This window comes from Eretmochelys imbricata, chromosome 1 (genome assembly GCF_965152235.1).
Source record: "Eretmochelys imbricata isolate rEreImb1 chromosome 1, rEreImb1.hap1, whole genome shotgun sequence".
Lineage (NCBI taxonomy): Eukaryota > Metazoa > Chordata > Testudines > Cheloniidae > Eretmochelys > Eretmochelys imbricata.
In genome coordinates, this window is record NC_135572.1 from 42193701 (window position 1) to 42209106 (window position 15406).

General features: G+C 38.8%; 1 protein-coding gene across 4 annotated transcripts in view; it reads right to left on the bottom strand.

Moving 5' to 3' along the window:
* Positions 1-2554: 2554 nt before the first annotated feature.
* MICU2 (mitochondrial calcium uptake 2) overlaps positions 2555-15406 on the bottom strand; it is a 257427-nt gene continuing 244575 nt past the window's right edge. For 2 of the 4 annotated variants that reach the window (XM_077809361.1, XM_077809369.1), the window contains 4 exons: positions 10596-10767; positions 10191-10299; positions 6147-6304; positions 2555-5038 (listed from right to left, as the gene is read on the bottom strand). In XM_077809361.1, coding sequence (XP_077665487.1) covers positions 4934-5038; positions 6147-6304; positions 10191-10299; positions 10596-10767 — 544 coding nt within the window. In that variant the 3' untranslated portion in view covers positions 2555-4933. The remainder of the gene's footprint in view (positions 5039-6146; positions 6305-10190; positions 10300-10595; positions 10768-15406) is intronic. The other 2 variants (XM_077809352.1, XM_077809379.1) reach the window with 1 other exon arrangement.

A 15406-nucleotide genomic window follows, 5' to 3' on the forward strand; every position in this document is an offset into this window, starting at 1 on the left:
AGCTTGCTAATGACTTATAATGGCCATGCCATCATTTAATGACATATATTCTATGCAAAGAGGCTGCAGAAGCTTGCTTTCTGCATCAGAGTCTTTTGCTGACCAAACTTTACTTTGTTTCATTACAGAAAAGATTAAATGTGAGGGTATAAGACATGTTTACAGACACCCCCCCCCCCCAAACTGTGGGATAAGAAACAAACAGTTTTTTCTGAAACTTGATGTGAATCTGTTGACCCATTTCTGGTTCAGAATCATTCAAAGTGTGGCCAAAATATCTAATATAAAAATATTTTACTACGTATCTAGATCAGATTATGTTCATGCCCATTATTGTAGAATGATTCATTTTGTAGGATACACTGAAGATGTAAAGTGATATAGAAGTAGTAAATAATGTAACTTTAACCCTCTGTCTTGGCTTTGCTCTCACTTTCACCCTTTCAGCCGTACAGAGGAGTCTAGACAGTGAACAGTGACACAGAGCCTAAGTGGTGACATTAATAGGCAAAAGGTGTTTCCATCAATATAAGGGTTGAAATTAATGCACACATTTTCCCCCCCGTTAAGATAATGTGTTCAATACACATATTGATAGGGAGAGAAGTCCCTTGCGATAAATGATTATTTGTCAAATCCTACACGTGCCACTAAGTGCAGCTCGTAGAACCCTGTGTACGTCGCTAGAGTTACTGGCGGTCTGCGAACGTGAGTAAATCAACTCATTTGCTTTCGATACTTACCGTGCTTCTTCCCATGGTAATGCTCATATTTTAGAAGGTAGAAATAATATAGTTATGTTTTACTTTACTCATTACACACTGTTCAATGTACAACACAGGATAGGGAGAGTAAGGGAAAATGTAAGAGCTCATTAAAAAAAAAACTTCACTAGATTTGGTCTACATGGGGATCATCCAATTTATTAGAAGGCTTCAGGCATTTCACTTTTGGGAATTGGTTTGTATACGCTCTCACAGCAAAAATGAACCTCCAAACAAAACCGAGGTTTATTCACTACCGCATTGCATTGGATTTGTTTGGCTCTATTGCATTAGCTATGGATTGGTGAAGAGTTAGGATTCACTCAAAACTTTATTACCAAACCAGAATGAAACTGTAGAACTCAATGTTTGTTCCTTTTCAGCGTTAGCAGAAAGTTTTGCTGCAAAGTTCAAAACTAGTTCAAGCTAAACATTCTTGTGTGTTTGGATACATACTAAAACTGAGTTTCATATGGCTTTGTGTTTCTATACCAAACTCTTGCAATGCCTAGCAAACAGAGGTGTATCATAATTGGTAACAGTAAATAGACCCACATAAAATTATAATATAAAGAACATTTAACTAATCCTTGTGCTTTTTGCAAAGGTGTGAAGCCAGTCTTTAGCACCACAGTAACAAAATGTATGTACCTTAACATTTTCTATACCACCTGTCACCATAGTATAAAGCCAATATTTTGAAGGAAATTTTTCAAATTTTATTATATTCTATTAAGTTTTCTATAAATTGCTGTTCATAGCCAGGAGATTATAAAAGTAAGAACCGATTAAAGAAGTAATTCTCATGTTTAACTAATACAGTGGCCTCATGCATAAAGATTTATATAAATTGATTAGAAATTATATGTTGAATTATGCTGACATACAGTTTGAAAATAGACTATACAGTTACTGCACCTGTTTTAGTTCCCTTGAGAGCTAAATTAAGTTTTAAAAACCCCACTGTGTTTAATAAGGAAAGGATGACGTAACTGTTCATGTGAATAACATTTTCAATTTATGATGTTAATTCAAGATTTGTTTAAAAATCTCTTAGTGAAGGCAAATTAAAAATAGATTTAAAAACAATTAAACACCGAGCCCAAACCTTCCAGCCCTCATGCATAGGCCGCCTCTGACTTCACTGGGAGTTCTCTGTGGGTATACCTACACAGCATTTTGGAGCAAGCCTCGCAGCCCAAGTTGACAGACTCATGTGAGCAGGGCTCACGCTCGTGCTCTAAAAATAGCCGGATAGACAGCACTTTGAAGTTGCAGCTCAGGCTTCAGAGCCCGACCTCCATCCCAAACTGCAATTTCAAACTACTCTACATACAGCTATTTTTAGAGCACGAGCACGGGCCCTACTAAGCTGAGTCTGTCAACACGGGCTGGGAGATTCGCTCCAAAATGCTGTTCAGACATACCCATCGGGTACTTGCAGGGTCAGGTCTATGAAAACGTTTTCATCAGATGGATTTTTATTCCTGGTTGATTATCCCATTTCTTATTAAAAATGTACAGTATTCATCTGTAGGATATACAGATGCTACAGCTCTCGTTTTCCTCTGAACTTTAACTTTGTATGCAACTTCTTAGAAACTGCTAAAAATGACTCAAATTTGAAAGCTCACTTTTTACTAACTTGCTACCAAGACCTGACATTGCCGATTGCATACACCCAGATACAAACAAGGCATTAAACTTCTAGAGATGACAGAGCTGGACCAATTTATTTTTCATAAAGTATTCATAAAAAAGTAACACGTTTTGTAACCAAAAGAAGCCACACAAACAAAAAATTAAAATAGAATATTGAAAAAATTGTTAACAAGTCACAGGATAAAAATGAAAGCGAGTAACCTTAATCCCCCAAACTACAACTTTTATGGGCTAAAATTATAAATAAATATAGCAAATCCAAAGGCTTCCTGTATTGAAGCCAGAACTTGAACAAAGGTGTAGTTGGGGGAATGTTCTTCTCCTTTGTAATATGGGAGACAGTATCTTGGGAAAACGTGGGGCTGCTTGGTTATGTCCTGTTTTTCCTGGCTCTGTTTTCTGTGTCCTAGGAGGGGTGCTTTGGGAGCCTGGTGGGCTGGAACTTCCTGTGGCTATAAGGAGAAATCTTCACGTGGTTTATTTATTTTGTATTTTTGGCTGCTGTCAAAACAGTGCCTTAGCTTTGCCCTGTAGGCTATCTTCCACTCAGGTATTTATGGCGCCCCATCATCACAATATCTGAGCATCTGCCAAATATTTAAAAACAGAAACTTCTTGTTGTCCATCACAACTCTGTGGGTTCAGTTTCTGAGAAAGGAACTGACACATTTCAGAGTGTTTCATTTCAGCCCTGTAGCTTCCTGGAGGCAGAACAGGAGTCTTCATTGGTATCTGATTCTTAAGAAAGGGCATGCAAGATGGGTATGATGCTGCTCTGCTGGATGACCTCTTCATGTCCATAGACAATAGGAGTACAAGTGTTTTCTCTTTAACCATGCCATAATCAGAAGCATGACACAGTGATGCAGGATACTGGTAGCTGACAGGTGGCATTGCTGTTTTCTCCCTAGTGTCTCAGTTAGCGTGCTTAAGAAATAACAGTGTGGGAGAGGCTGGGAGGGCTCCATCGTTGAACAATGATTTCTTTAAGTATTGGTCTATTACCTCTTCTAGGGTGAGTAGTGATGGTTTCATATTAGGGGTTCTTGGTGTTCTCCATCTAAGGGTGGTCCTGGTACCTAACTCCTCTGTAAGGCCCTGTGAAGGAAAGGAACTTCCAAGCCACCCTGAAGAGCTCAAATGCAGTGAAGAGAAAACTACCTGGAGACTGGTGGACAGTCATGTTTAAAACGAGGCAGGTATTTGTTCACAGGCTGCCTTTTCTAAGAGATGCTCACAAGACAGGCTGGGAAGTGTTAGTAGAAAAAAGGCAGCCATTTTGGAAGGCTAAACTTTCTACTCTGGTGAGGACAAGCTAGGAAATGGGGTGAGAAGCCTAGAGCCTTTATAAACAGGACTACTTTCCAGCCTTTAGTGGATCGGGCAGGAAGGCTAATCTTGTCTCAGAGCCAAAGGAAACATCCAAAAATATATTACACAACTATGTATGTGTACACATACACATTAACCTGTTCCTTCTGTCATTATTTAAGGGCTTGTATCTCATTATATGTTGTTTGTATTCTGGGGTAATAAATACTTTAATTTTTATTTATCTCTGTACTTACATGACACTGCCTTGGTAACCTTGGGCTCCTGAGATAATGTAGGCTCACTATGACACCTTTGTTAAGATTAAAAAAACAGATAAAATAATTTAGGACAGAGATGGACAAATGTCGTGTTCGGTTTGTTAAACATTGAACCACCAAGTTGTGACTAAAGCAAGATGATTAAGACGACTGCAATCAATACTGAGCAAAATCTTAAAAAATGACAAAGGTCTTTACTTCAATTTTCTGATTTATTCTGTTTGTTGAGGAGGTCTTAAGGAGCCTATTTACTTTCACAAAGCATTTACAATTTTCAAAGCCTTTATAAACAGTCTTAAATTTCCAGTTTTGATTGAGATATGTTAATCCTGTTACCAAGACAGCAAACAAAAGTACATTCATATGATTACGGGCAGTTCAGAATAGTGATGACATACAAAACAATACAGTCAAGTTTTCCTTTTTGATACCAAAATCTTGCATCTCCTAGGGATTGTGCAGGTAGTCTGTGCCTTTGTAATGCCCAATCCCTATAAAGGAAACTTGGTAGGTACATTTTGGGTTGGACTATATTGCTGTATTACTGGTCTTCCGTTCTCCGGTTGTAAATGCTATTTCTGCAGCACATTCAGCAGCTGACCAGTACTAAAACTCAGATACCCCATATGCTAGAGAGCAGGGCCAGTCCCCACACAAGAATTCTGCTGATGTCTATTTTTGTAAACTTTAGCATTTCCTGGAATGAGTATACTTTTGTATGGAAGCTAGAGGTCATAACAGTTCCACAGGCAAACCTGATTACACTAATACTGTAAAATTATTGCATCAGAAATTCGATTAATTAAATATTTAGGTTGTATAACAATTTACACATGATTTAGCCAGCATATAAACAAAAATACACGAAAACCCCAACCTCTGACATTTATAGTAATAAAAGAACAAGTAACTTATTTAGAAAGGGCTTTTCCCAGTTTGCTTCCAGACTTCTTTTGCTCCTTTAATACTTTCTCTTTTCACACATTTCCAGTATCCTTGTACGCCTTGCTGTTGTGGTACCTGTTATCAACAATAACAATAAAGTTACATAGTTTTGTTCCATCTTTACATATAAAATACCTTTCCTATATAATGGCTGTCCAACACACAAATGCACAGCAGCACCATAATGCTACTGCTTCCACAGTTCATATGGATAATACCGAGTATCATAATTAGCACATCTTTACATCCACACCAGCCAATCAGCATTCAGGATTCCTCAATATGCTGAAATCCTATTATTTTGCTGTACAGCCTGTGTTTCTCAGATAGGTGGACAGCTAATCTTGATTGGCTGGTGAAGGTCTTTTTTCTCCTGGTGGAAAATTTCATTATAATTAGTATTAGGCCCAAACTGCAGTTCCAGTCTGGATTCAAACTTTTCTGTTGATCAGGGAGTTCAGATCTGGCGTTCTGGTTCATGTTCATCTTTAACTACAAACATTTCTATAATATATATATAAAGAATTAAAATAAATGCTGAACAAGTTTACACTCTCCCAAATAAAACAAGAATACCACTGAGAGGCCAGTTTACCAAATATCTGCTCTTCTTCACATTATGGCTGTTAGAAATTCCCAGTTTCTCTTCTATACCACCAATGAGCTAATACCTATCCTATAAGAGATACTCCATTTAGAATTATAAATTCAGATTATAGACCCTAATAAGAGAAATCAATTTGCTGCATAAAATGCCGACATATCCCAGGATGTTAACCTGGGGGAAGCGATACAAAAGGGGAAGCATGCTCAGCATGACTGGTGTGCAGATACACTTATTACAAACTCAGTGGGAGTTTCTTCTTGGAGATGCCTGCTTCAGAGAGTTCCTCAGTTCATGTCCGAAAGACATTCTGAGACACTGAATTCCAGATCCTTCAGAAGCATCTGAATGTTTAGGAGCAATGTGAATGCTAGGAAATAGGGTAGTTCTTCTTCAGTACTTAGTAGTAGTAGGAATCATCAGTTTTTAATGTTTTTTTCCCTATCCACTAGTTTTGCCTTCACTTCTACAAATGTTAACACAGTAGAATTAAAAATTCCCAATGTTAATATTTTTTGTGTAATTTAAAGACAGTTAAATACTTTCATTGCAGATTTTAGACAACTCTAGTTTAGTTACCCGTAAGCCTCGATACATCCTGTTCTTTAATACTCCCAGAAACTCTCCATGGCTGAGGCAATTATCTCCATCTAAATCAAAGATCTTGAAGACGGTGTCCAAAACATTGTCTGAGAGCTCCTGTCCTGTTGCCACTTTTACAGCTCTCTTGAACTCAGCTAGTAAAAACATAATGTTAATGTTAATTACACAATGTATAATAACACATTACAGAGAAATGAAGAAAAACTAAACACACATAAATAGTGGGATTCTGTACTAATTTATGATGTCTTCTGGGTATCCTAACCTATGGTATTTGGGATGTGTGAACTACTAAATTATATTAGAAGACCTCAATCCACATGCTCTTGAGCTTGCTTTGTATTTCAGTGCAATCTTCGCAGCTTGTAGTATGAGCTTTTAAAATATATTATTTCTTCTGAAGCAACAAGAACAAATGGTAATCATTAATATTTGCTGAAAATAGCTGCACGTTAAAAGAATTAACTACTTTCGGCTTACACCTGTGTATATAGATTGCAAGCACTTACCCCACAAAGGTCTTATAAAAATACTAACATTTTATTTGGAATCAGTCTAATGCTAAATAATTCCATATTAAAATCTTTGTCTGTACAGCATTTTTTTCAAAGACATACTTCACTTCAATTGACAACCCTCTCAGCTATTTTTTTTTTTTTTTAACAGCCAGTAACTATCAGCCCCTAGAAAGTGCGTTTACAGCACACAGGTTTATATGCTTTTTGGTCGGTTTTTGAAGAAGGCTTTAGGAACTGGTCTGCCCTTTCTTGAATGAGTGGAAGAGAGGAACGTTTAATGGAATTCGTGGAAGAAGCAGCCACCATACCATTCTGGGCCTCCATTTTCCCCTCTATCTTTTGCCATCCTCTTTTCACATTTATTATTATTATTTATGTGTATTGTGGAACTGTCTAGAGATCCCGGTCAGGGCCCAGGGCCCTACTGTGCTACAGGCTGTATACAAATCATAAAAAAAGCAAATCCTGCCACAAATAACTTATAGTCTTAGTACATAAGAAACAACACACAACTACAAAAAATATCTGGGGGTGGGGGAGGAGGAATGTGGAGGACTGTTAGGATATAGATATTCAGGCCTGCCTGTAAAGGCCTATACTTTAAGAATTTAGGTATATGTTTATCATCTAGCTAGTAATAGAGGTATACAACAAAGAATCTGTGTAAGGGCCTTCTCTCACTGTGACAGTCTGAGGCCCTGTTCTTAGGCCAAAGCCTTTGGCTAAGCAGCAGAGGCAGCCATAAGCTGGGAAGCGACCGGTCACATCCTCACATTCCAACCTAGTCAATCTGGGGCTGTTAGGAAGATGATCCGCTCTATCACCTCCAGAGAAAGGGAAGAGCCTAGAAGATGTAAAAGGAAATTTAGTTTGATAGTTTTCTGTCTGGTAAGAACTCACTTATCAATAGACACAGCTGGGAAACCCTTATGTCTTTATAGATGTAGTTGTGGAATCCTCACTTCTGTATTGTTTTGTCATTATAGTTCCCACTTTGCTATTGTTTATTTGCATGGTCTCTGTCTGGTTCTGTGATTGTTTCTGTCTGCTGTATAATTAATTTTGCTGGGTGTAAACTAATTAAGGTGGTGGGATATAATTGGTTAGCTAATCATGTTACAATATGTTAGGATTGGTTAGGTAAATTTCAGTAGAATGATTGGTTAAGGTATAGCTAAGAACATTACTATATAAATTAGGGGCAAACAGAAAGTAAGTTGGGATTTGAAAATAAGGAAAAAGGAACTTGGATTTAAGCTTGTTGGAAGTTCACCCCAATAAACATTGAATTGTTTGCACCTTCGGACTTTGGGTATTGTTGCTCTCTGTTCATGTGAGAAGGACCAGGGAAGTGGGGGAGAGAAGGAATAAGCTCTCTAACAAGGACAAGATAACACAGAAATAGTTATGCTTAATACAATAACCAGCAATCACAGCACACAAACTGCCTAGCCTAGATCAAATGTTTTATAGGCATCATCGTGTTTTAAGGAGGGATTTGGAGAATAATAATGAAGAAATAGTAGTTTTATGTATTTTTATGGGGAGCTCCTTCCATTTATAGCACACTGCTCCTACTAAGAGGTCCACATACTAAAATTGAGGCCCCATCTTCACAAATGAATGCTGTTGGTAACTCTGAGATAAACCCAGCTAGTTTGAAAGCACATTAGAGGAAGGGCTACTCATGACTTAGTTCTGTGACACAAACGAGTTGGTTTAAGCAGTAACAGTAGTTCAGCCATGAACGGTTTGTCAACACAAACAGTAAGTTTATAGCAAGTTGGGGTGTTAATCTACCCTGTACTAGCATGCCACTGAGTAATTGTCCCTGTGCACCCTGCTGATGTGCTTTAACAGTTCATTAATGGAGAACAAAAAGACAGATTAACATCCATGCAAAAAGGACTGTGCCAAAAAAGAGTGTATTCATTAAGCACTGTAAATGTAGACAAGCCATAAGTTGCAATAAAGAGATGTTTGTCATTCTTTGTAATGATTACAACAGTATCTCCCTTCCTCAAAAATCTTAAGCTATTACCAACAGGACAGTGGGTTTGTTTGGGGGGGGGAATAGGGGGCGGAGAAAACCTGGATTTGTGCTGGAAATGGCCCACCTTGATTATCATACACATTGTAAGGAGAGTGATCACTTTACATAAGCTATTACCAGCAGGAGAGTGGGGTGGGGGGAGAGAAAACCTTTTGTAGTGATAAACACCCATTTTTTCATGATTTGTGTGTATAAAAACAAACATCTTCTGTATTTTCCACAGTATGCATCCGATGAAGTGAGCTGTAGCTCACGAAAGCTTATGCTCAAATAAATTGGTTAGTCTCTAAGGTGCCACAAGTACTCCTTTTCTTTTTGCGAATACAGACTAACACGGCTGTTACTCTGAAACCTGTAAATATAATGATATCACTGTCTTGATTTCTCTTTGAAGTATACAGCAAATCACCTGCAAATGGTGGAAAACAGGTAACTTCCTTATGTTAATCCATGTAGCTAATTACTGGTGATGCTTAGGAAATAGGTCTACTTCAGAGTCTGGATGACTATTATTTACCTAAGGACTCGGAGCTGTTAAGAGAAGGCCTGGAACTGTATAAAAAAACCCCTTGGGTCCTGATCCTTTTTATCTCAGATCTGCTTGGTGCTTTAGGCAGGGGAAGTTTAAGTCCTAAGACTGAGCTCTCCTGTCCCACCTGGATCACCCTTGATATGAACATTGGACTGAATCTATGGACTAATTCTAAGAACTCTTTGTAACTCCAAAGCTCACCATCTCTACAATGAAACTGATCTCAGAACTGTACTCATGTCTGTGTGTATACTGATCTTTTAACCAATACTCACTCGCTTTTCTTTTTAATACATTTTAGATTAATTAATAAGAATTGGCTGTAGCGTGTATTTGGGTAAGATCTGGAATATTCATTAACTTGGGAGGTAATGTGTCCGATCCTTTGGGATTGGCAGAACTTTCATATTTAACTTGGCTGTCTGGGAGGGAGCCCAAAGGCTGGGTTACTTTTAAGGGAACTTTGTTTTGGCTTCTGGGTAACCTGTAAGATATAGAAGCTGTTTTGTGCTATCTTGGCAAACCTAAATACTGAAATATTCACCAGCTTTGGGGATTGTCTGCCCCATTCTTTGCACTTTGCCCGAATTGAGTATCCCCAGTGTGCCTCCGCTCCCCCTGCCCCGACCCCGGTCACAAGATACACTTAGGTATCACTAAATAAATTCAAACTCTTGTGGGTGATTCTGTGAATGGTATATTACAGCACACATCAGAATTTAGAAATCCTAACAACTTGTGGTTATAAATGCTACTGTTCTTCGTGCAAGTTAAATTAATTTGTTATAGAATTTTAATACTACAGTTTTTGGAGTCCACAATGCTGACGTTTGAGATAACTTATTCACACAATCCCTACACAGTATACTTTCTTCCTGTTATTTAAAGGTAAATATACTAAGTTTTCTACTACTTACCCAATTTAACAGGACGATTAGCTACAGTAAACATTTGCATGGCAATAGAAAAGTCTTCTAAGCGATTTGTAAACTGGCAAAATGTCTTGAATTCGTCCAAGCTGATATTCTAGAGTACCAAACAATTCAAACAAGGTTATATAATAAATTCAGAAACAAGTAGGTCTATTTCCTTAGAGTTCTAGTATTTAGATATTACTGTGGTTATCACCTTTAATATTTCTATTTTCTAGTTGTCAAATGATCATCATGTTTATGGATAGCAAAATTAAATCTGAAAGGTTGCAAGAACTCCTCTATTTGAAAATAGCCACATTTTTGGTATATACTTATCTAATTAAAAAAACTTGCACTTGAACTTAAAATAAGAAAGCAAAACAAAAATAATATATTCTATGTACCAACCTCTCCTGCTTGGATTCTCTCTCTCACATTTTGCCAGTAAATTTCATTGTTTTCCTCATCAGTGAAATACAATAACCATTCTGCAAAGTCCTCTTTTCTCATGAAGTTCAGACCCTTTGAAAACTGTATGAATTCCATTTCTTGCACCTCTGTTTGTAAATTTTCCATAAATCTAAATGTAAAGAAATATAGTGAAGTACATAAAATAACCATAAGTTAGTACTATTAATACTAAACTAGTTATTCAACTCAAAAAGAAAAGGAGGACTTGTGGCATCTTACAGACTACCAAAATAAATTTGTTAGTCTCTAAGGTGCCACAAGTCCTCCTTTTCTTTTTGCGGATACAGACTAACACGGCTGCTACTCTGAAACCGTACTCAACTCAGTAGAAGAAATAGTAACATTTTAAAATCTATGTAACTACCCACCTACAAATATTACAATCACGCTAACTGTTTAATATGTTAAAAATACAGTTTTACCTGGGCATGTAAATGTTTCAATGCTGTGTTTCAGTAATTATACCACTAGGGTGCTCTCTAAGTCTATGTACATTCATGGATGTTGCAGTCAGTGTTACACTAGTGAACACAATTACCCGGAGAAGAGAATATGCAGCAAAGTGTGTATGCATATATAAAGATTATGTGAACCTTTGATGGCCAGCCAGTAACAAGACAATTGAATGCAAAGGGACTGACCTGGTAAATATAGGTTATGGACTAATATGTGGTTTATGCAATTTAATGTTAAAAATTGAGGAATGAGAGAACTGGAAAATTGCTAAAGATACTATACCCTAACAGGTTTCAGAGTAGCAGCTGTGTTAGTCTGTATTCGCAAAAAGAAAAGGAGTACTTGTGGCACCTTAGAGACTAACAAATTTATTTGAGCATAAGGTTTCGTGAGCTACAGCTTACTTCATCGGATGCATTCCTAACAGTCAAGTCACAAGATTCCTGATCATGAAAAGGTGATAGAAGAAAGAAACTTAAAACCATCAATACAGGGCAGCACAGAGGAATGGTAATTAAAGGTCTCAGAGGTTATGAGAGGCTTGGTAAATCAGGTAAATATTCATTAGAAAATTGATTAAGATGAATTATAATTGGCATGAAAACAGTGCTGAAAATATGATATCACAGCTATGTGGGAAGGTAACAAGATAAAAAACAAGAGCACAATCTGATGTAGGAAGGCATGAACATTAAGGGATTTAGGAGATTATTTCCCCAATACAAGATCCACGAAACAGGCTACAATTGGCAGCAATAGAAACTACAACTGTAAATATAAGTGTGGCTTTGAGGTTCCTTATTTTGGACGAGATAATCACTGTGGGGTGGGGGTATTCATTGCTGGCCCTAAAATCTAGGAATCTGGGGAGCTGTCACACACTTAATAGTAAAAAGAAAAGGAGTACTTGTGGCACCTTAGAGACTAACAAATTTATCTGAGCATAAGGTTTTGTGAGCTACAGCTCACTTCATTGGATGCATTCAGTGGAAAATAAAGTGGGGAGATTTATATACATAGAGAACATGAAACTATGGGTGTTACCATACACACTGTAACCAGAGTGATCGCTTAAGGTGAGCTATTACCAGCAGGAGGGGCAGGGGGAACCTTTTGTAGTGATAATCAAGATGGGCCATTTCCAGCAGTTGACAAGAACGTCTGAGGAACAGTGGGGGGTGGGGATAAACATGGGGAAATAGTTTTACTTGGTGTAATGACCCATCCACTCCCAGTCTCTATTCAAGCCTAAGTTAATTGTATCCAGTTTGCAAATTAATTCCAATTCAGCAGTCTCTCGTTGGAGTCTGTTTTTGAAGTTTTTTTGTTGAAGAATTGCCACTTTTAGGTCTGTAATCGAGTGACCAGAGAGATTGAAGTGTTCTCCAACTGGTTTTTGAATGTTATAATTCTTGACGTCTGATTTGTGTCCATTTATTCTTTTACGTAGAGACTGTCCAGTTTGGCCAATGTACATGGCAGAGGGGCATTGCTGGCACATGATGGCATATATCACATTGGTAGATGTGCAGGTGAATGAGCCTCTGATATTGTGGCTGATGTGATTAGGTCCTATGATGGTGTCCCCTGAATAGGTATGTGGACACGGTTGGCAACGGGCTTTGTTGCAAGGATAAGTTCCTAGGTTAGTGGTTCTGTTGTGTGGTTGCTGGTGAGTATTTGCTTCAGGTTGGGGGACTGTCTGTAAGCAAGGACTGGCCTGTTTCCCAAGATCTGTGAGAGTGATGGGTCGTCCTTCAGGATAGGTTGTAGATCCTTGATGATGCGTTGGAGAGGTTTTAGTTGGGGGCTGAAGGTGATGGCTAGTGGCGTTCTGTTATTTTCTTTGTTGGGCCTGTCCTGCAGTAGGTGACTTCTGGGGACTCTTCTGGCTCTGTCAATCTGTTTCTTCACTTCAGCAGGTGGGTATTGTAGTTGTAAGAATGCTTGATAGAGATCTTGTAGGTGTTTGCCTCTGTCTGAGGGGTTGGAGCAAATGCGGTTGTATCGTAGAGCTTGGCTGTAGACAATGGATCGTGTGGTGTGGATGAAAGCTGGAGGTGTGTAGGTAGAAATAGCGGTCAGTAGGTTTCCGGTATAGGGTGGTGTTTATGTGACCATCGCTTATTAGCACCGTAGTGTCCAGGAAGTGGATCTCTTGTGTGGACTGGTCCAGGCTAAGGTTGATGATGGGATGGAAATTGTTGAAATCATGGTGGAATTCCTCAAGGTCTTCTTTTCCATGGGTCCAGATAATGAAGATGTCATCAATGTAGCGCAAGTAGAGTAGGGACATTAGGGGACGACAGCTGAGGAAGCGTTGTTCTAAGTCAGCCATAAAAATGTTGGCATACTGTGGGGCCATGCGGGTAGCCGTAACAGTGCTGCTGATTTGAATGTATACATTGTCCCCAAATGTGAAATAGTTATGGGTGAGGATAAAGTCACAAAGTTCACCTGTACATCTACCAATGTGATATATGCCATCATGTGCCAGCAATGCCCCTCTGCCATGTACATTGGTCAAACTGGACAGTCTCTACATAAAAGAATAAGTGGACACAAATCAGACATCAAGAATTATAACATTCAAAAACCAGTTGGAGAACACTTCAATCTCTCTGGTCACTCGATTACAGACCTAAAAGTGGCAATACTTCAACAAAAAAACTTCAAAAACAGACTCCAACGAGAGACTGCTGAATTGGAATTAATTTGCAAACTGGATACAATTAACTTAGGCTTGAATAGAGACTGGGAGTGGATGAGTCATTACACCAAGTAAAACTATTTCCCCATGTTTATCCCCACCCCCCACTGTTCCTCAGACGTTCTTGTCAACTGCTGGAAATGGCCCACCTTGATTATCACTACAAAAGGTTCCCCCCTCCCCGCCCCTCCTGCTGGTAATAGCTCACCTTAAGTGATCACTCTGGTTACAGTGTGTATGTATTAGTATTGGAAACAGTATTTCCAAATATTTTTTCTTTCCTATTTTGTTAATTGTTATTTTATTTCTGTTGCCCACATCCCTAAGTGGTTACATTTTTATTGGAAATCTAAGATAAAAGGGCACTTATTCCCAACAGTGCCATTTATGATTTGTCTCTCCCTGTGCTTTCTTCTTAATGTCCACAGGTTCTAACAAGAACTTGGTTTTATTGAGTTGCAATAACTACAGAGAGGCTGAAATAAAGTACATTTATACTAGGACAAAGTAATTACTTGGAGAATAGAGTAGCAAAGAAAGTGTCTGTACAGCAAATACTGGTAGAGACTCCTTTGCTTATCAGTGTTTGCATGGCCTCATTGTATTTGAATTCTTTCCCCTGAATCTAAGGCATTTTAGTCAGTGCAGCTATCTTTAGTTCTTTAATGAGATCACTTGGACAATTAGCAGCTTGGAGCTCTGTGTTGTCTGTAGGGGGATATGTCAAGATTGCCTTTGCAACATAAGCTCTCTCTTGTATTTTCCTCCACATAATTAGTGCTGCATAAGCAAGAGGGTGCATGAATAATGCTTCATTGCTCAGGACACGAAGGTGAAAGAAAGACAGACAATGGAATGGATCTTAAGCAGTAGGCTACAACTTCATTAACTTAACACTGGGTAGGGGTGGTATATGCCCACCCCATCTCACATATCAGTCATTTAACTGGATCCAGTGTGGAGTTAGAGGTCTCCCACCATATAAGCAATGACCTGGGGTAGACCCCAGGACTCAGCTCGTTCTGAGTCCTCTAGCTCTCCCACCCGTGAGGGGGAATAGAGAGTATCCAAGTGGGGACCTCAGTCTTTGAAGACTTCAGGTCTCCCCTTCTCCCCAGGGGCACAAGATTCACCAGCAAAAATCCTGGGTCTCATTTATCTCTGGGAGCTGGCCCTTTTAGCTCTTATCTGCACTAAACACAGGCTGCAAGTTGTGACAAACTATACATTCCTATAATAGCTTTTAAAGCCTATTCTTCTTTACCCCAGCTGGGCTTCCACAATTTGCTGTGAGGAGGGCAAAAAATCTACCAGACCTCCATCAATTTTGCCCAATGGGAAAAAATTATTTTCTTATCCCAAAACACAGGCAACTAGTCAGGTCCACAGTATCCTGGAAATACAGCTTGCTATCTACAACTAATGAGAGGGAGGGCAGGGCAGATAAAGAGGCAAAGGTCTCCTGCAGCCCAGGGAAAAGTTTAAATTGTTGCGGGAGCACAGGGGCCAATCATCTCCCACTCTGCCCTCAGCTAGCCAACAGGACACAGTGAATCTGAGGAGAAGGGGGAGCCTGACATTT